The sequence below is a fragment of the Pleurodeles waltl genome, chromosome 8 (assembly GCF_031143425.1).
Source record: "Pleurodeles waltl isolate 20211129_DDA chromosome 8, aPleWal1.hap1.20221129, whole genome shotgun sequence".
Lineage (NCBI taxonomy): Eukaryota > Metazoa > Chordata > Amphibia > Caudata > Salamandridae > Pleurodeles > Pleurodeles waltl.
In genome coordinates this window covers 541,280,357-541,303,001 of record NC_090447.1, presented here as the reverse complement: position 1 = coordinate 541,303,001, position 22,645 = coordinate 541,280,357, and the positions used below count along the sequence as shown (strand labels likewise).

The 22,645-nt window shown below is 44.0% G+C and overlaps 1 protein-coding gene across 1 annotated transcript in view; it reads right to left on the bottom strand.

Moving 5' to 3' along the window:
- Positions 1 to 22,645, bottom strand: part of CFAP47 (cilia and flagella associated protein 47) — a 2,216,809-nt gene that overhangs the window by 1,565,058 nt on the left and 629,106 nt on the right. Inside the window, exons 35-36 of the mRNA XM_069204610.1 lie at positions 21,072 to 21,188; positions 16,192 to 16,326 (exon numbers count right to left, since the gene is read on the bottom strand). Of these exons, the coding sequence (XP_069060711.1) occupies positions 16,192 to 16,326; positions 21,072 to 21,188 (252 nt within the window). The remainder of the gene's footprint in view (positions 1 to 16,191; positions 16,327 to 21,071; positions 21,189 to 22,645) is intronic.

The window sequence follows — 22,645 nt, the reverse complement described above, 5'->3', positions numbered from 1 at the left end:
TTCAAAGGAAAGTCTTTGTAGTGCACAAGTCCCTGCCTTTCCTGCTCTGGCACCAGGCACACTTCAGGGGGTTGGAGACTGCTTTGTGTAAGGACTGGCACAGCCCTATTCAGGTGGAAGTGTCAGCTCCTCCCACCACTCTAGCCCAGGAAGACCCATCAGGATATGCAGGGCACACCTCGGCTCCCTTTGTGCGACTGCCTAGAGTGAATTCACAAACAGCCAGACTGTCATCCTGACCCAGGCGGGTATTCCACAGCCAGGAAGAGGCACAGAATGGTTAAGCAAGAAAATGCGCTGTTAGACCTGGCTTCCTTGGCGTGGTCTCCCCTGTCTTTTTTGCCTCTGCTTCCCATGTTTTGACTGTGTGCTGGAATCTGTTTTTGGTACTCTGGGCACTTTACCACTGCTGACCATTGCTAAAGTGCAAGTGCTCCCTGTGTAAAATGTATGTGTAATTGGCTTTTCCATGATTGGCACATTTGCTTTACTAGTAAGTCCCTAGTACAGTGCCCTAGATGTGCTCAGGGCCTGTAAATCCAATGCTACTAATGGGCCTGCAGCACTGGTTGTGCCACACACGAGTCAGACCTGCCACTGCAGTGTGTGTGTGCAGTTTTAAATTGCACATTTTACCTGGCAAGTGTACCCACTTGTCAGGCCCAAACCTTCCCTTTTTATACATGTCAGGCACCCCTACAGTAGGCCCTAGGTAGCCCCATGGGCAGGGTGCAGTGTATGTTTAAGATGGGACATGTACTGATGTGTTTTTCATGCCCTAACAGTGAACTACTGCCAAATTCGGTTATCAGTGTTGCAAGACCTATCCCCCTCATAGGTTAACATGGGGGCTGTCTTTAAATAACTTTTAAGTGCAGTTTCCCTTTGAGAGATAATAGAAATAAGGAGTTTGTTGTCTCTCGCTCACAATTTAAAAATACATCTTTTGGTTAAGTTGGTTTTTAAATTGATGGCTTGAAAATGCCACTTTTAGAAAGTTGGCATTTTCTTGCTTAAACCATTCTGTGACTCTGCCTGCTTGTGTATTCCCTGTCTGGGTCAGACTGACATTCGGGCTGTTTGCGAATCCCCTCCAGACAGTGACACAAAAGGAGCTGGGGGTAGGCCGCTTACCCCGAGGGTCCTTCTGAGTTAGAGTGGCGGGAGGAGTGGTCACTTACACCTGAATTGGCTGTGCCTGCCCTCACACAATGCAGTCACCAAACTCTGGTGTGAGTCTGGAGACAAGCCTGGGCAATGAAGGATCTTGTGAACAACAGAGACTTTCCTTTGAAGTTTGACTACTTCAAAGACAGAAAGGGGTATAAACGGTGGACCCAAAACCCCAGATGTTTAGATTACTTCTGGAATCAAAAGGAACCTCTGCCAAGGAGAAGAGCTGAAGAGCTGGAAGAAGACTGTGCTTTGCTGGTTTGACCTGCAGTTGCTGCTTCTGCCTGAAAGAGGACAAAGATTGAACGTTGTGTTATATTCCTGCTAGAGAAGAATCTACAAGGGCTTGGATTGACCTTGCCTCCTGTTTTGAAGTCTTAGGACCATCAAAGACTTCCTCTGCCAGCCCCTGGACTCTCTGCTGAGACTCCTGCCCTGCCAAGTTGTGCCCTAGCCAGTCCCTGGGTCCTTGAGAAGTGAAGGTGGCAGAACAAGGCCTGAAATTCACACATAGAACACCATGCGGGGAAAATTTCAATGCACCACCTGCAACACAACTGAAAAATGACACGACACCCGCTTGGCGGCTACAATCGACACTCCACCTCCAACGCGGCTGGGAGATTGACGAATCATGGCTAGAGAAACGAAGCAACACCCACTGGCGGCTGCTGATAACGATGCAAACCCGATGCAGCGCGGTTTTGCTAACACCATGCGATCGAATTTCTCACGCATCACCACAAGGCATCAAAAAGCAATGCAAGCCTGTGCGGATCCCCGGTGCCTGTCAGGAAATCAACGCATTGTTCTATTGCGGGAGAGAAAAACGACATATTGCCGACCCGACCAAAGAAGAAAGGATGCACGGCCTCACTTGCGAGTAAGGAATCAAAGCATCACTGACTTTTCTGATGCACGCTCGCCCGTGCAGCTTTATTTGTTACGCAACCAGGTACTTTGTGTAAAATCAACGTTTCCATCGTTTTCTATGAAGTAAGACTCTTATTCTTTTGAAAATTCCTATCTTGACTTGTGTCTGTTGAGTTTTTGTTGTTTTGGTCTTCTTTGATATACATAAATATTACCTACTTTTCTAAACTGGTGAGGTGTCCGTTTTGTATTGTTTTCACTGTATTACTGTGTGTGGTACAAATACTTTACACATTGCCTTTGAGATAAGCCTGACTGCTTGTGCCAAGCTACCAAGGGGGCGAGCAGGCGTTATCTTAAGTGTGTATCTCCTTTACCCTGAATAGAGTGAGGGTCCCTGCTTGGACAGAGTGCAAACTGACTGGCAACCAGAGACCTCATGTCTAAAATGCTCACTTTCTAAAAGTAGCATTTTCAAACATATAATTTAAAATCCAACTTCACCAAAATATGTATTTTTAAATTGTGAGTTCAGAGACCCCAAGCTCCATATCTCTACCTGCTCCCAATGGAAAATAACACCTAAAGATATTTCAAGGAAATCCCCATGTTAACCTATGGGAGAGATAGGCCTTTCAATAGTGAAAAAAGAGTAGTAGTTCACTATCAGGACACGTACAACACCCCAGTACATGTCCTACCTTTGATGTACACCGTACCCTACTCATAGGGCTGCCTCAGGCCTACCTTAGGGGTGACTTACATGTAGTAGAAGGGAAGGTTTGGCCCTGGCAAGTGGGTGCACTTGCCAGGTCCAAATGGCAGTTTAAAACTGCACACAAAGACACTGCAGTGGCAGGTCTGAGACGTTTACAGGGCTACTCGTGGGTGTCACAATCAGTGCTGCAGGCCCACTAGTACTATTTGATGTACAGGCCCTGGGCATACCTAGTGCACTTTACTAGGGACATACTAGTAAATCAAATATGCCAATCATGGATAAACAAATTGCCAATACAAATTAGAGAGAGAACACTTGCACTTTAGTACACTGGTCAGCAGTGGTAAAGTGCCCAGAGTCCTAAAGCCAGCAAAAACTAAGTAAAGCACAGGATCAAAACAGGGCAAAAGCCAAAAAGACAGTAGAAACTACACCAAGAGCTGACAAGTCTAACACCCATATATTTATGGGGGGCTGATTAACAATGCTGAACTTTAATGCTTAATCTGCTAATAACCCAACTTGGTTTTAGAAGCCATCCTCTGTCGTTCTTGTGGAGCCAAATTGGAATTTGAAATTAATGCACTAATGCTAGCTCCCAGGATGCACTTTCAGCTAATAGCCAATGGTGCATAAACCAGAGGCGCAATCTGTTGGGCGACTACACCAGAGCCAGGAGCTATAGAGAATTGGCCTGCATCAGGCGCATGACAACCATGCTACTTACTCGAGCCAAGAGTGCTAAAATACTGCAGGAGCCAACACTGTACTGTAAGCTACAGCCAAGTTTCTTATCTTTTAATAATTTACACTTGTAGCTAAAGGCACCATAAAGCAAGTCAGAAATACAGTCTGCCTTTAAAAGCTCCTACTTTATCTTACAAGGCAGAAAGATTTAGAGTACCTTATAAATGGTATCTTTGCAGTTTTGACATAATGACTGCAGACTATCATGTCCCTGATTTGTAGCAATCATTTCCACACTAGGAGTCTGGTAGGATCATAGAGAGTGGTTTTCTAATCGTTCCCTGCAGTTTATGAAACAGTACAGCCCCGGGAGAACGTTAGAGGCAATGTGTAAAAACTATATGTACACATTACTTGTCTACGGCTCTCGGCAAAGCTATAACCCTGCGTTAAAGTGCAATTGTTATCTTCTCAGCATTTCTTTCCACAACTGCCACTGACTGGAATTAGTTTTATTTTTCTCGCTGTCGAGCTGGCTTTGAACGCGATGTACCTTTGGAGTTGCGCGCTCCGATTCACAAAATCACAGGAGTTTTGATCGCAAAATCAATCAATCAATCAATCAATCAAAAAATTATATAGCGCGCAACTCACCCGTGAGGGTCTCAAGGCACTGGTGGTGGTGATGTCTGTTATCATAGTGAAACTATTCACTATGATAACAGACATCAAAAACCTCAAACACACGTTCACATTTGGATGCTGAAAGAACCAGAACACAGAAGTGAAGTGTATGACTGCCTAGCCTCGAAGGAATGAAACAAACCTTGAGATCGTACTCTGTGGCCATGAAAAACTGGAGAGGGATTGCCTTGCTCACTGGGAACTCCCTTACCCCTTCTAACTCAGCCATAAATCTGCGAGTCATCTTCAGAACTGAATTTCCTCCTATACTCGGATCAATTCAGTGACCAAAAATGAATGCTCTCACCTCTGTCACCTCTTTGGGGCACTTCTATTACTTAAAACTGAGAGGAATCGCTCCTATCATAACAATTGTGCTATACTGCATTGTCAATTGCAATTTCATCTATGGGAGACTCACAGCGAATAACATCGAGTAAACTACGAAGAGGACACAATTTCACAGCCAGTCTCATTTATGACTGCAAAGGCTCAGACCACAACACCCTAAACTGTAAAATTGTATGGTACCACACAGGCTCCCTTGCCAGTCCATTTCCTCCAATCAGATGCCCAAAGTTGGCTTTGCACACTATTTCACAAGGCTTCCATCAAGATTGAAACGGTATAGGACTAGGGTTATTGCACCAACAAGGGTCATCGTTCTGAAACTGACAGCATTTGTGCAAAACGCCCAATATCAGTTCTTTCTGGAATCAACTGAAGACCCTGCCTCTTCCCCCAACTATTCATTCCTAAATTACATTTCCCCGTCACCCACGTCATTACTTGTCTGCTTTGAAGATCCCAACACACAGTAACACCCCTTTAATATATGAGCATGTCAAAAAAACTTGAATATACAAATAAAATAAATAGGTAAAATGGATTTACTATTTATCACCTTCTACAAAAGCCTTTATGATCAACTCTCTCAAATGTAAAAACCTCAACAAACATTTTAGTGAAATAAATTACCTACACTACAGCAGCTGCAGCTAGACATGGTACTTGGGCACAGAAATACAGACCATATTGTCAGAAATCATTTATTACTTTCATAAGAGTAAGGTCTAGCCCTTTACAGAAAAGTAGTGACGTACTGCATCTTAAACACATATCTTACATTGAACTTCTTAAGAACAAGTAACTTACCTTTGGTAATGCTCTGTCTGGCGGATACCCTATCTACCCACAGATTTCTTACCTTTAGATTGTCCTCAGAAGCCAGGCTTGATCTGGAAGATTTAAACAGCATTCCTCTCTCAAGGCAGTAGGTGGTGCGTGGTGAGCTGGATGGACTGTCGAGTGTGAATAGCAGTGATAGCCACTGGCAAAAAGGCCACCCTGGTCCTCAACACCACTTTATTAGGAACAAAAGGTGGTGTAAGACATCTGCACCGAGAGCACTTGAAGTTCACTCATGTGACAAGCCCACATTATTGCAACCACGAACACTGTCTGAGCCATGGGAGCTTGTGGACAGCTATGCATTAGTTCAAGGGCATGCACATGATGAAAGTTGAGGGCCAAATTGAGAACCCACTGTGGGATCACAAAGAGTTTGTGGGGAAACACGTGTCAAGTCTTTGAGAAACCTCATCACAACACGTGATTTGAACAAGGATGGCTGGCCCACCAAACATAAAAATACCAACAACAGTGCCCACTGCAAGTCCTCACTGGGCCAAAGATAAAAAAGAATCAACATGGCATCTGACAGTTTGGCATGTAAAGGGTTTGTATTGTGGGTGCCACTCTAGGCTACAAGCTTGACTCAGCACACTGCATAAACAGAATTTACAGATTGGTTCCTGGTGGTAAGGATGACATCCACAACTTCAGTGGGAATATTTAATGTAAGTCAACTGCCAGACTCAATTTCCATACATGGCAATGCAGATTGCATAGATTCAGGGTGGTGCAGGACCCTGCCCTGCTGCTATGAAAGAGATTTTCCTGAAGCGGTAGTCTGATCAGAGGACAGCTGCTTATGCCCAAACGTTCTGGGTACCCCACTATCGATGCCCAACTGGAGCCACCAAGATGGCTATGGCCCTGTCATTCCTAATCTTCTTCAGAACTCGAAGCATGTGAGGCAGAGAAAGAAAGGCATACTGGAGTACCATACTCCATTTTATCAGAAATGCATCTCTAAGACAGTGCCTTCTTATAACTCCAGAGTGTGAGCATGTTGACACAGCTCATAATCAGTGGTGTCAAAAATTTCTAGAAAGACTCTCCCCATTGCTGAAAGAATCCCTGTGCCACCTCGGTCTGTAACCACCATTGGTTATTTGCTAGGGCCACTGGCAGGGTGAATTCATCCTGGCGTTCAAGGATCCCACTAGGTAGTTTACAACCAGAGAAATGCCATGACACTCCACCCAGCTCCAGAGACATAGTGACTCCTGACAATTCTCGGGTCCCCACCCCGTCGTCCTTTTTGCAGTAGAACCTCAATCAGCCTATGGATGGTAGGAAGGCTTTGAGTCAAGCAAATGTAAAGCAACTCCAACAGCTTGATGTGAGACGGGCCTCCACTGGAGACTACAGACGTCTGACCTCCACCTCTCCATTATTGCAGTGACTCTTCCATCACCATCAACAGTTATGAGTGAGGCAGACAGAGGGGTTTGCTGCTGATCCAACTGCAGTTAAGCCACCACTGCAGGTCTTGTGCAGCCTCCTTCAAAACCCTGACAGAATCAAACAAGTTCTCCTAGTGCTGGGCCCACTGAGAACTCAGGTTTCATTGCAGAGCTCACACATGCCACTTGCTAAAGTCAGCAGGCAGGATGCCATGAGATCTAAAAGCCTTAGGGCCACTCTCACTGAGACCCCAGGACTGAGGATGAATCATCAGGATCACAGCACAAAAGTCCTGGACTTGTGGTTGAAGGAGGCCTGAAATTGCACAGTATCCAGGATGGCTCTAATGGAAAAAAAAGCCTCTGCAAAGAAGAAAGGTGACTTTGTCCTGTTGATAGTTTAAACCAACAATGTCAGGAGGTTTGCCATCATATACGACTGACCGTGGTGAACACCCTCCTTCAACAGCCGGTCATCAACATAAGGGAAAACTGGAATCCCAAACTTTTTAAGATGTCCTGCAACTACCGGCATCACTTTTGTGAACACCCGGGGAACACTTTTTTTTTTCTGTCACCTCAAATAAGCACCCTCCTTAGACTGTCCTTTGTGCTCTATATTGGGGATGACTTCAGTCAATTGAATTGGCTGTGGCTTTTTGACTTGGCCTCCCTAGCCACCACTGACTTGAGAGGTTTAATCATTGGACACAACATTCCTCATTCATTTTTAAGCAGATTCCAGAAACCCTCCTCTACCCCGTTCTTACTCTTGTTGAGCTCCTTGAAGTACCTCACTGACTTCCATCAATCACACACATTTGACAGATCTTCCTCCTTGCCAAGAGGATCAAATAAAAGATCAGCTTTAGTTGTAATATCAAAGGGGTCACAACTCCAGCCTTGTGCTGAGCCAAGCCAAACATAATCATAGCGGGTCTTGTCTCTATGGTTGTTTCCAGGATATCAGAGGTTGTCTTACCCATATGAACAGTAAACCCTCCAGACTGGCAAATGGTGAACATGGTCTGCATCTCGAACACCACACCTTCTGCATCTGGGATCCTCACTTTTTCTTATCTTAACTAGCTTCAGCGGGGTCCAATAAGCTTCATGTAGGGTAAGGAAGTAATTTCTCCTTAGTGCAGCAGATTTAATCACAAAATAATGCTTGTTCATTGATACTTGCCATAATTCCTCCATCTCTATGCTCGGAAAGTATCCACCCCAGGCATAATGTGGAGGTTTCATGTTGTCCTCTGCTGCCTCATGGAGATATATGTACCATTGTCACAAGTTCTTCTTCCTTGCCTTTTCCATAGGGCTTGTCTCAGTCCACCCCTGAGTTCTAAACTGCACATTCAGCTGGTAGAATTTAAACCTGTAAAGTGCCCCATTTGTCAACTTCATCCAGACGTCCCAGGATAGGCCCCCAGTGTCCTTCAACCAGCTGTCCCCAAATTATGATATTACTCTCCTTCAGGGACTTTGCTAAATGGTCCAACAAACATTACTGGGTGCCTGGTAAGTCCCATACTGGGAACAACTTGCTATAATACAGGATCCCCAGGAGTGGCCTGGCCCCATACCACACCTTAGCAGCTGCCTGCAAGCACTTTAACCATACCTTCTTGAAGTATTTAGGCACCCCAAACTTATCTAAAAAACCTTCCTCGAGTAGGTCAATTAACATAGCTCTATACATAACACTCACTGACGACTCATCCTGGTATTCTTTAGTTGAAAGGCCCAGCAGTACAACTGAATATCAGGAAGCCCAAAGCCCCATTTCCCTGCCTTCCTTCTCAGCTTTCTCTAAGAAAGTCTTATTTCCTAGCACGTCCAAATAAAGGAGGTAATTGGCCCCTGTATTTTTATAATGGTCCTCTTGTGGACATTTTACAGGATGCTGTCAAACAGGTAGGTACATTTGGGTAACATAGACATCTTAACTAGGTTTATCCAACCATATAAGGTGAGGGGAAGATTCTGACATCTTTTCATTTCGTTGTCTCCCTCAGTGGACACTTTCCCCATGTTTACTAATGGGATTTTATTCTGGGTCCTGCATTATATTTAGCACCAGGTATCTTATCTCCCTTGTACTGTGTGTGTCCACTTGCAGCTCTGGTTTCAAACCACATTCTCAGTTTTTGTCTCATTTACCTCATAACCAGATACATCCAAAGCACCCAACTTCTGACATTAACTGCTGGATAGTAGATGCAGTGTCTGAGGTGTAAACCAGTAAATCTCCAATGTACAGTCAATCTCCAATGTACACTGCTATTTTCTGAGAAAATGTACAAGCTTTGGGCCAGAGGTTTGATATACAAATCTAAAAGAATGAAAAAAAGTTGACCGCCCTGACTGCTCCCCCTTCCTTTTTTAACTGGTGCAGTGAGATTATTATTAACCAGAACCTGGGTGCTTGGCATGCTGTAAATCTTACCCAATACATAGTTCCCTTACAAACTGAAAAAGCCAGAATCTTGTAAGAAGAAACTTATCTGAAAGGAAAACGTTGGAAGATCGCTTCAGATACACGTAAAAAGGCACAGAAAGAAAGGAACTGATGAAGTGCAGCCGCTGCACTTATTTGCTGCTCCATCAACACTACTGTGTGGGTGTGCAATGTTGTTTCAATCTTTCAGATCCAGTCAGTTGCATGGGCATATTCTAGAGGTGAGGAATCTAGAGTAAGACGTAAATCTCAGAATAGGGAAATACTAGGGAAAAGTGCTTTCATCCTGAAACAGGACATTTCACAAAGCAAACGACTCATCTTCACTTCAGGCACTGCTCCAAACTTCTCCAAACTGCTCCAAGCCACTCACCAAGGCAGCTTTGTGTCTGGAAAACAATCAAGATTCTCAATAACATCTAACCGTGACTCCAGGTGTGTTTTGTCATACCAGATAATTTACCTAGGACACAGTCACTGACAGGCAGAAAAATAGTTTGAGAAAATGAGAATGGAGCTACAGCTCGCAGAGATATTTTCATTCTGTTCTGCACCCTACTAAGAAAGATACCCATTTGCAATATCATAATGAGAATGCTGAAGGTACAGCTCAGCCCATCCAAACTTCACAGCTTGAGGCTCTTTCACTTCAATTGGTTGAGAGTTTACAGACATATAGAAAACTAAGCACCTGTCATGTGGGTATGCCCAGTTCTCCACCCTTTCTGGACTAATGTGTCAGTATTTTAAAAGCAGGACATTTTAAATGTTCCCTTGACCCCCATGTAGGTCCCATCTGGGAATGACGTGCCTGTTGAATGAGGTACATATATCCCAGAAAGTGATCAACAAATCACTCTTTTCTGGCAGAAAGATGATTTTGATATCATGGAAGATTGTTACCAAATTAACCATGGAATAGGACTCATTTTATAATTAGAGGAAGAGAGATAATTCTGATTAAGATACCAAACACAAAAAGAAGGAAGACTTTGAGACCTGAATGAAGTATTTGCTGAAAAGATGAATGCTCCTACAGGTGTTGAATTTGACCACGATGCCCATTTTTTTCATAACATCTCTGAATGACCAACCAAAATGTATGACTCAAGGTTTATCGTTTAACCTATTTGTGATTTATAAGTTGAATTCTAGAATCTGAAATTGTGTTTAAAAAAAAATCCCTAGTATGTTGATTGTGAAATGAAGTAAGGTCTCTTGAAGCTTTTGATCAAATTTGTTTTTACCACCAGATGTTTGCTTTTGCACTTCCATTTTGATCCTCAATAAACACTAGAAATCGGTACTTATTTATGATGTTAAGTCAGATCCTGGGCAAGTGGACTCCATTGTGAAGCCTCAACAGGGGGTAAAAAATGAAACATAGACAGTCGTCAACTCAGAAACTTTTCTAGAGGCCCTTCTACTGCTTCCTTTATTATTTTTGTTTTTTAACCAAGTGTGGCTCCATAAGGAGCAAGTACTTATCTTTGGTATCAACTTATCGGGTAGAGACTTTATCTAGTCACAGACTCCTCATTTTAGAATATTCCCCAGGCATCATACCGGATCAGAACTTTTTTTTAGGAATCCCCTCCTGAACTGGTAGGTGGCATTGTTCAGCTCCGCGTGGCATGGGCATCGTCCCTGACACAAGTGACATATGCGGTGCCTATAAAGGTGCCACCTCAGTGCGCTGACCTCAGTTCTTGACTATTTTTCTGCACCAGAAGCACAGAGATGATCTGAGAAGGAATGACTGCTGTGTCAAAGTTGAGGTCCTGAAGGATCTTTTTTATATGGTAAGACAGTTTGCAGAAGGGGACTAATGGGACGGTCGCTAAGGCGTCTGCAGCTAGGTAAAGTGACCAGACAAGGTGTTAGCGAAGGTACAAAACTTGTTCATCTGATACAGACTTCTAGCCAGAGTCCTTACTATAGAATAGATACCAAAACAAGCTCTCCTCCAAGGCAGGTCTGTGGACTGTTTAAAATAAAATGTCCTAGAGTACAGATAAGGCAAAATGCCCATCTCATCGGACCTGACTGTCTAGGCAGTAGTGTTTGGTGAAAGTGTGTATTGATGCCCACATAGCTACCTGACAGATGTCCGGAACCGAGACACCTTGAACGAATGAAGGGGTGGTAGCTTTAGCTCCTGTGGAATGAGCTCTTAAACCTTCAGTTAGCTGTTTCTTGGCCATTGCGTAGCAGGTCTTAACCGATGATGATCCATTGAGACATGATTCTTTTTCGAACTGTCTTTACCTTCTTTTACCTTGTAAATCCAACAAAGAATTAATTGTCCAGCGCAAATTCTTTGGTACCATCAATGTAGAATGATAACGTTCTTTTTTGATCCAGGCAGTGGACCCTACCCTCTTCCTTGGTAAGATGATGGTGTTCTCTCCAACGTGGAAAAGTGTGACTACCTTTGGCAAAAAGGATGTCTGCATTCCAAGAACCAGATTTTCTGGAAAGATGGAAGTGTACAGAGGGTTAACAAAAAGGGCTTGTCATTCACCAACCCTCCAATTGCCACAAGGAACACAGTCTTTATTGTTAGGAGCCTTAGGGTGCAGTTGAGCATTGGCTCAAAAGGAAAGCACATGAGAAAAGTTGGAACTAAATTCAAGTCCCATTGGGCATAAGATAAAACATATGCAGAGCCCACATATGCAAACTTCTATGGAATCCAGTCACAACAGGTGACTTGAACAGGGAGGGTTGGTCCGGCAACCACAGAAAGGTGGAAATGGCAGAAAGATATCCTTTAACCATCCCCACAGCAAAACCTTGCCAGGCAAGAGAAAGAACAAGCAAGAGCACTTCAGGAAAGGGTGGAGACAAAGGATCAACAGATTTGGTTGCAAGCCAAGCCCCAAACTTTCCCCATTGGCAGGGGTATATATTGTACTAAAGGGGCACCAGGCTGCCAGACTGACATCATACACTTCGGGAGGAAAATGAAATATCTTCAGCTGTTGCTGCTGAATCTCCATTCATGTAGGTGTAGAGTGTGCAGGTTCAGGTGCAGGACCCTTCCCTGCTGCTGTGACAGGAGATCTTCACAAAGAGGCAGTTTGATCAAAGGACACATGAACATGCTCAGGAGCTCGGGGCACTATAGCCTCCTTCACCAATCTGGAGCCGCTAAGATTACTTGGATCCAATTCATGACCTTCTTGGGAACTTGTGATAGGAGTGGTATTAGCGGCAAAGCCATAGAAATCCTGAGCTCAACTTGAGACTCCAGTGCGCAGATGTCCTGACATTGAGCTTTCTCGCAGGTGGTGAATATATCTAACCAAGTTTCTTCACAGTCTCAGAAGAGACCTTCCATCACCTGATGAAAGTGTTGTCTGTGAACACCTGGACTAGCCTTCCCTTGATGGAAGGGAGAAAGTCTTTCAATGCCAGTCAGACCACTCTCAGTTCCAGCAGGTTGATATGGAGCTGAGATTCTGCCAGAGAACAGAGTCCCTTGATCTTCACCTTTCCCAGTTGGCTGCCCCAACCCAGGAGTGACACATCTGTCACTGCTGTGAGTGGGGAAGAGAGAGGGTTCTGCTGCCAAACAATTGCAGTTCGAAAGCCACCACTGCAGGTATTTTGCAGTTCCTCTGACATCTGGAGCAGGGCGGAGAGATTTACCTAATACATCTCCTGCTTAGTTTTTAAGTTCCACTGCAGAGCCCACATATGCCATGGGGCATGTTGTACGAACAAGCAGTGATGAGGCCCAACAGCCTCAGAGTCAGTTTCACTGATATCCAGGATAGAGGACAAAACATCAGAATCATAGCCCGAATACCCTTGACTCGCAGTTGCACAGAAAAGCACTATGTGCAGAATTGCCCCAATGAAAAGGAGTGTTTGAGAGTCTGGTGTGGTACATAGATAGTGAACCCTAGCTAGTGCAGGAGGTCTGCTGTAGTCTGGAGGTGGAAGATGACTGCCCGGTGCAAGCCCACCTTCAGCAGCCAATCATGGAGTAGGGGGAAGACTGGGACCCTTAACCTCCATAGATGTACTGCAACCACCGCCATCACCTTGGCCTTTGGTGAACATCTGAGGGGCGCGGGTAAGACCAAAGGGAAACACAGTGAACTGATAATGCTCCTGGCCTACCGTGTACAGCAGGTAAAGTCTGTGGGCAGGAAGAACAGGGATGTGGAAATACATATCCTGGGAGTCCAATCCTACCATCAAGTCTCCAAGATTATGAGGGGATAAGACCTAGGAACGGGGGGAGTATTCAAATTTCTCTTTTTTCCACAAAGTAATTGAGAAGTCATGGGTCTAGGATAGGCTGGAGGTCTCCATCCTTCTTGGGCACTAGAAAGTAGCGGGAATAGCAACCCTGACCTACTTCTAATGCTGGCACTTGATGGCTCCTTTGGCCAAAAGGGCCAGTACTTTCTGCTGTAGGAGAGCAAGGTTGTTCTCCATCAGCCAATTATATATTGTGGAAGTGGCATCAGGGTCTGTTAGAAAGGGAGGGTATAACCCTAAAGCACCCGTTTGTTTAAAGTGATCTCCCACCACTGGGGCAGATGGTGCAGAATTCTCCAACCAAACGGATGGCTATGGTGGATAGAGGGCATATCAAAGAGGCTTCCACTGAGCAGCTGACTGGGGTTGGAGGGAGCAGACTTGTCAAGTTCCATGAAACTTGTGGAAACCGTGACCACTGACATAATAGGACTGTGCCTGCTGGCCGTAGTGGCTAGGGGGAAATGTATGCAGCAGATAAACCCTACCAAATCTATGGAAGGGGCATTGGGTAGAATGCAGCTGTTTGGTGCCACAGTGAGCCCCAATGCCCTAGCAGTGCAGTACTGCCTTTCAATCTTCCCAAGCCCAAATCTGCCTGATCATCAAAGAGGTGAGTCACATTGAATGGCATGTCCATAAGGAATGTCTGGATATCCCTTGAAAAGCCAATATTCCTCTATGAGGCATGACATTGGAGCACCACTGTTGAGGCAATGGTTGTGCCCAGTGAGTCAGTCGTATCCAACCAGCATGTGATTGTGAACTTAGCTGCATCTCTTCCATCAGCAGTACCTTGGGAGAGTATGGTCCAGGCCTCATTAGAACCATAGCTAGCACCTGCACAACTGTATTTCACTCCATATGGGAATAATGACCTAATAGCATACTGTGTTCATAGACAACAGTGCCAGGCTGGTGGAAGAGAAAATCCTCTTACCAAAGGTATCCAACCTCTTGGATTCCCTTTCCGCTGGTGGTGTGGTAGAGAATGTGTGGGATTGATCTGAGAGGTTGGGCCTGGGAGGCTGAGTTCTTTGGTGTGGAGCGATGGCAGCGAGCAATAGCCCTGTGCAGGCAGGGCACGGTCAAGGCCCTCAGCAGGGCATCAGGAAGAGCTTCATTAAAGGGTGATAAGGGTTCTGCAAGATATACCCCCAGGCTGAAGCACCTCCATCAAGATGTTGGTCTTGACCTTGACTGCAGCTTCCTAGAAGCCTCTGTGGGAGGAGAAAGGAATCAAGGGTCAGGTGAAGTGTCAAAACCACTGGCATCTGCCAGATCCTCCTACGAGTTGCAGTCGGCCATGGACTCTGCTAGGGGGTCAGAGTAGCCATAAGGGTCCTCAGATCTCTTCAATTCACGTTCCTCAGTGAGTTCTTCAGGGAAATAGGGCTCCATCTCCAATTCAGTTAGGGTGGCCCTGGTCAGTGCCAGAACCAACCTTGTGCGACACCGTTCTGACTCTGTATCAGAGTTAGGAATCACGATTTGTTCACCACCACTGATGGGTGTCTAAGGCCCCACTTGAAATGGTCCAAGGAGGAGGTTGCGAAGCCGTGGCTAGAACAGATACAGATCAAACATTGGATCCTGAGGGGTCGATTTGTGCTGAGGGTGGACCCGTGGGTGGAGCCCCAGTCAAAGATCCTCCTGAACCCATGGGACCAGAGAGTGATCCAGAGGGGTACGTGACCCAAATATGAGGCTTATGTCCTAAAAACTCAGGGTTGTGCAGGGGTCGCTCTGGGAAACTCATGGGCACAACAAACCCAGTTTCCAAACAGACTACAGAGGAACACCTGAAAGCAAGGCCTTGACGTGTATGTTTTTCTCTTGCATCATCAGAATAATTGGAGTGACGCAGAGAAGTCAGAGCGCTTTTGACTTCTTGGACTTTCTTTTATGGGAATTACCTGAAGAAGTCTGGGAGTACAACGAGGACCAATGCAAGCAACTCTGAGATTGGTCCCAAGACCTTCCATGTGAACGGGACCCAGAGCAGCACTGAGTTGTATGGCGAGCAGCATAGAACTTTATGGCCTGCTCACAGATGGCCTTGGTGTTTAAGGTCCTGCACTCCACACACAACCCAGAGTTGCAGTACCTCTCCAGACACCACAGACATACCAGGTAGGGATTTATCTCTGACATTTGTAGATGACAGGCTCTACAAGGCTTGATCCCAGTGGGTTTCTTTGGGAACAGTCGAAAAATGTGAAAAGAAGGCACTTGATGTTGAAACAATGTTGAAAAGTCTCTGAGGGAAGTTCATCCAGATCCTTGCTGATGGCGTGGAAAAGAAAGAACTGAGGTCAGCGTGCAGAGGTGGCGCCTATATATACACAGAGCACATCACGTCCGACACTGATGAATCCAGCAATGGCACATGGAGCTGAACATCTCCTACCAGAGCCCAAAGGAATTTCCCAACATTTTTTAAATCCTGTGTGATGCCTGGGGAATATTCCACAGTGAGGAATTTGCGCCTCCCAATCAGATATGAACGTGTTTCTTTTAGTGCTGTTCTTTATGAAATATGATCAGATGTTTTGCTTTTATATTTTTTCCATGTACTTGGGAGCCGTCATTGGGATAAACTGTAGCACCATGCACATAATAACTAAACTACATAAAAATGTCGGACTGAAAAGGAGAGAGTATTTGTACAAAGATTCAATGAGGACCCTCTAAATTATACATTCTGAAAAGGATCAACTTACCTCTCTAGCCACAGTAGAATGTAGAGCACCTTCAAATTCCACACTCTTCTTCGGAACATACAGGGGCATCTTTTCATACAGGTAGACGCACAGCATAAGCATCATGACTGGGTTTGGGTCGCATATGTCAGTGGCCTATAACAGACAAATAAATTAATTCACCTATACATTCAGTGTATTTTATGCAGGATGTCAAATTTAAATTTGTATGGTGTCTTTTGTATTAGTGTTTTTTTCTATGAATGTTTTGGTCTACTCAGGCACCTCACTGAAACAAATTATATTTTGAAATTGGAAAAGGGACTTTCAGGGTCAAATGTCGTATAGCGTGAGCTGTGTAGATGCACCAAGTTCAAATCGCTTGGGCTGAGGCTCACCGTGGTAAAAACAAAAGCAGATCACCACCTTTCTGGTGCAGGGGATAAGCAGGCACCTTGAATTTAGCCGATGTGGCGTCCAGAGTTGGGGATGCAGGAAAGTAAAGGTCTGGAGGTGAAGCCCCAGCTCTTTAGCTGCTCATCCCTCGTTTGTTGCTTTACTTCTGCATGATACATTAGGAGGAAGATGAAAATTGCCTTCAATGTCAGCAGAAGCGGCTAATTTGAACTTTTCCTACACTATTTTTTTACGTATTTTGTTTCCTCTTAGCCCATTTAGATCAGAAATGGTCACTCCGTTCATCAGGTGGACATCAATAGAACACAACCCTGCTATGTCTAGCAGGTCACTTACACCGGTATGACAGAAGACTTACACGGAACTGGACGCTCCTGCACTCGAATGACCTGTTCAGACTACATGATGAAATCCACATTGACAGGCTTACAAATCTTCCGTGCGGTCAGCAAGGTGGGACCCAAGTATAGACCCCCAACGGCTACACTTTTCATGTATGCTTGTTCTGGTGCCATGCTTTCAAAGCCCAGTGTTGCTGTAACAAAGTAGCTCATGTTCATGCCAATCACAGTGTCACTATGGGGTTCAAGCTCTCCATACTAGCTTAGGAAAGAGGACTTTGTACTGAGCGTTCATGCCTTTCACCAGCCATTAAATGCTGATATACACAAGTGAAAGGAAGAAGTGTCAGTCCCTACCAGGCGGAAGATCATATAATAAGAGATGAAGCAGAAATAATTTTAAAGTATTCATTTTTTTAGTAAGTGATACAGTGTTTACTATGTTTTTACAAATTATAATATTGAGGATAACTTAAAGTTGTCTTTTTTATATTTTGTGGAGCGTGAATTTGGTACTTCAATGCAAATATATCAGCACCCATAATAGCCACAACCACTACTGAAATCTTGTTAGAGAGACAAACTATATGGAAACTAGATTACACACCATTTTTCTCACCTAATGGAAACATTACCTTGCTTACTCCAGGTTTTGAGATTTATAAAGCTAAATTATGAGGCCCTCCAAGCAAATCGTACATCAACTTATTTTACAATATTTGCAGCTCATTTTCTCAGCTGGTTCATAATCGTTCTGAAGGGCTTCATTTTCTAAAATAAGCTTGCCAGCCTTTTACAGTGAGAGAGCAGAATATGTGCAAACAACTTCCATGGGAACATTCCTCCATTCATTATGAATCCCCTGTGGTGCTTTTTTATAGTCTCATTTCATCACACAAGGTTCTTGAATGTGACATAGCTTAAATGCATACGATACATTCAGTAATAACACATTTTCAAACCTTTATATTACTGTGTCCTCCAGCAAAGGCACACAACTTCATGCATTGCTTTGGGGAACGGCTAAGCACTAGATTACATTGTGAAAGACAAACAGGCAGTCTGATTTATTACAGACTTCCCTTGGTGACACCCACACTGTTCTGGGTACAGCCATGGGCAATCCTCCATGCATAAATCAAGATGTACAAGCATTTATCAAAGGGTAGGGATGACAAACTATAACCTGGGGGAGGAAAGCAGCCAGTGGAGAGAAACCATTTTGCAGTCCAGTTAGAGCCTTCAATCCTCCTTTGTAAAGCTCTTGTTTCTCTATAACTCGAAAAAAATAGTAATTCAAAAAATAAAGTACATCTAACCATCTACCAGCAAATCAGACCAGTTAATGTTACAGTCCTGGAAACCACTCCTGCTACCGTTTGCTCAATGGCAGGTGGAATGTGTTAAAAATCAAAGATGAAAAACAATGAAATGGACAGATTGAGTGATACGGACCTCTTAATGACTGATTATGGAAAAGCCAGTAGGACTTTTTTATTGGGTGGAACACTGCTACTGCCCACAGCGCACTTGTGGGGCCCTGTTTGTAGTGTTTGAAACAACCATTGTAGGGCATGCAGGAGGAGGATATTGCCATGAGGTTCTATACATTCACCACTTCAGCCACCACCAGCACATCTGTTACATTTCACAATCAGTGGAGAATGTGTCTGCATCAAAATTAAGACCAGAAAGCACCTTCTTAAAGGTCCCTTAAACAAAGGTCAACCTGGCAAACTCACATGTCAGAATCAGTCATGCACTTTACATGCACTAATGCACAGGTGCCTGGTAGTCTGAGCCACGGTTTGCTGGGGTGAAGACCTCACAGCACTGAGAGTAGTGACCTCATCAGTCCGGCAAAGATCTGTGAGGGCCACCCAGCCCCCCTATGACGAGGCAGAGCATCATCAACAGAGTCAGCCACATGCACTTCAGGTTCGAGCCCTGAAGTGCTCAGGGCTGATTCTCTATCAATGACTCCTCCTCACAAAGCGGGATGGGGTGAGAAAATATCACCGACCACACCCCACTCTGTGAGGACTTAAGGAAGATCCTTCTCTCATTGACAGACCCATGACAAGGTCAACCATAAGAGGACGTGGAGGGATCTTTCAATTTTCCCTTCCTTTCCCAAAGCCTCTAGTTCCTTCCGGGGCCTTTGTGCTTCCAAATCACTGTTGCAGTCCAGTAAGTTCTTACTGAATTTTTGCCTGCGAGCATGTATGAATGAATGAATGAATGTAAATCTGCACATGCGTGAATGGGTGTGTGGAAGTATGTGTTTGTGAATGGTTGAGTGAGTATGTGTGTACGCTTGTAAATGAATGGGGTGAGTGAGTGCGCTTATGGATAGGTGGATGTCAGTATGTGTGCAAGGTTGTGAACGGATGGGTTTGTGTGTGTGCTTGTGAGTGGATGGATGGACAGGACTGTGTGTGTGAATGTACCTGCCTCACTAGTCCTAAAAATTATGAGCCACCACTGGATTACAAGGGGGTCCTGTAGCGTTCGAAAAGTTTATTAGGGTACCTTTAATGAGAGAAGCACTCCTATGCCCCATCATCCACCTCGAGCTTCAGGAGAGTATCAATGGTTCTAGGAAATGATGCAATGAAACACTCCCTTGCTCTATTCCTGAAGACTGATTCCCTCCTGGATTCTTGCAGTAGGGATATACCCTGCATCATCCACTTATGGCAAGTGACTAACTACTAACATTTTGATAAAGTGTCTGTTTCTTTGAAGTCATCTCTATATGCTGCGGTTATTTTTCAGTCTTTATTCAAAATATGTTTCTCTCCCTTTTCATCACATCTGATAATATTTTCAAGCAAAGTAGTAAGGCAGCAGAGTTTATAAATGGGAGTATACGTCGAACATTGTAAGGGCAGGAAATTAAGTTAGGATGTCTACAAGGGAATGTTAAATTATTTCACAATCTCAGTTCACTTTATACATTTCTGTACATATCGGAAAGAGTACTTGTGATGAAATTATGGCAAGCTGCAGCTCATTTATGTAATTAAAAATAGCCGGCAAGATTGCTCATTGAATTAGGTTGACACTGCTAACATCTGGTGTGACCTGCTGTTCCCAAGTCTGAATCCCGCCAAGATTAACTCAGCCTTTGGGTTCTCCTGGGGTTGATAAATACATTTTTTTTTTTTTTTAAATAAACGCTTCTTGCCATATGTCTGCCATTGTCCAAGTCGTTTAAATAACGAATGCTCCAAATTAATAGTGCTCAATTTATTGATCTCTGAAAATTATACGGTTGAGGTCGTCTTGCTAGCTTGCTAGTGTTAGAAGTCATGACCTGCGAATTGCTAAATATTTCGGTGAGGAGTGGTTAAGCTCACTGAGCCATCTTAACAGCCAATAATAAACTGAGAACCATTACATTTAGTAATAAAAACCTGCTATTTACAGAGTTTTGTAACTGTAAATAAAAAATAAAAAAAATAAGAATACAGAACTAAGCACAAGGTATTACTGCCATTATTCTCACTTTCCTTGAAGGGGTTGTCAGAGGGAAAGAAATATTTGCTTATGAGGCAACATCTACCATTCACAGGCTCAACATACATTTTGAAGCTGCCACATATCCCTTTCCCGGTGGCATGGGGGTTGTATGCTGTATCGTTTCCAACTCTCGCTGGCACGGTACTCCTGTGCTCTTGCTCATGTTGTATAAAGTTGGTGGATCTTTTCTTGGGGGTCTATGCTCTGGGGAGAAAACTGGGGCATGAGGTTGGAACAAGGGCTCAAGGTTATTTTCTCCAATGTGTCTTGGACTGGTTCTTCTGTTGGGTATAGTTGGTCGGGCAGTTAATGGGTCAAGCAGACTGAGGACATGCTATGTATGTCCAGGAGCTGGTGCACTGGTCAATGAACCTTGTCACCAGCCCAAGACTGCTCCGGACTGGCAATTGGCTTCAATAAACAACGGTTCCGATTACATTTATAGCTGAATAAAGCAAGATTCACAAATATATAATTCCGACAGTCCCCATCCCCTTCCACCACCACACCAAATGAAAGAGAGAAAAGCAAGTTTCAGAAAGGTGTAATGCAACTAAGAACATATAAAGATACTTTGCCCTGACGTACGTTATAGCGTGTTAGCGTATATTCACTTACCTGAACATCAATATTAAGGCTGATCGCACGGAAAGCATTTACCAGTGTCAAACAGTTGTGCAGACACTGTTCTGGTGTGTATGGATGAGTGTACATGGTCACAAAGTGAGAAGAAATCTGCAAATAAAGATCAACATATATAATTTTTAATCTAGAGATCACCTTCAAGGAATGTGTACATCAATGATTTAACTAAATAGTAACTCACACTGGCTCGCACATAGAAGAAAGGAAAGAAAGTTGTGAATTCAATCATTTATTTTGAGTACTTTCCTTATGAAGTTCAGAAGTATACTTGGAAAGGAACCACAGACACAATTAAACAGGAATCATGAAACGTGTAATCAAGTATGCATTAGTAAATGTACATGTGCATGTTTCTGCAAAGAGAAACATGAGACGTTTCCTTTGTGACTTTCTGCAGGGAAAACATTTTGGAGGCGTGTCCTACTTGTTTCCATCCTTAGGACTGATTTTCTCCTGCCCCTGATCGGGGTCATTTACTAACCGTTTTCCCCTGGATACGTTGATGAAAACTTGCCAACCTGCTAGTTTGTGGCTGTGGCACCTTCAGAGAGCAGAGTCTAATCTGCATCAATCTGTTGAGTGGGTTTTAATTCTCAACTTTTGGGAAAGTTTTCTGACTCTCATGTCGTGTGAAACGACTGTTAGGCTTGGGTTTAGTGAGTGTTTAATTTGTAATACAATAAGTGGTGGGGTCCACAGTTTTTGTCTGAAGCCTGCGGTCAGCGCTTTTGTATATTGGAGAGCCAAACACAAAAGACACAATCTTGAGCCCACCTCATGACTCCAATCAGGCACTAGACACTCCTTGCCCCTTTATCATATTGTTGCAAGTTTCTGCTTCCTAATTTTGTTGCAGTTTTTCGTCTTTCTTATCCTTCTTCACTCTTGTTTGTTTTTTCTTTCCCTTGCTCTGGGTCAAAGCTTGATGAGGAAAAATAAGTGTCAGTCCCAAAAAAAGAAAATGAGTGCAGGTTGGCCTCATCTGCAATCACCGCCCCAAATTAAGCAATGGGTATTAGGGCTTAGAGGGGCAGAGCCTCTTCCTGTGTGCTTCAGTGGTTTGAAGGTATTTTGTGTAAGAGGATGATGTGAAGTTGCACAGCAAATGTTGTGTGGTTTGCCCGATGTATGTAAGGTCACACAGGCACATTGTTGCGTAAATTACACTGTGGGCATTGCAATTTGTGAATTAGTCAAAGTGAAATTCACATTAAGATGTACAAAAACCTTTGCATGCATGCAGTATCTGCATGCCACACAATGAGCACACCTGGAGTGGCCTAACAGTGGTGTAAGACCCCACTGTCAAGTTAATGTAACCCTGGATGGCTGTGCAAGGGCAGTCCTTAGCAGGTGTTCCCTGAAATCATTGCCTCTTTTAAATGAAAACATGGGTCCTTCTTTGGTGGTAAGATGATCTACCACCAATTTCCAATGTTTTTTGACATTTTTTTTTATTCCTTTGCTTGCTGGGTTAAAGGTGCCTACGCAAATGATGCACTCGCATTTATTATCCATTTGCTGCGGCTCACGGAGCACTTCTTTGG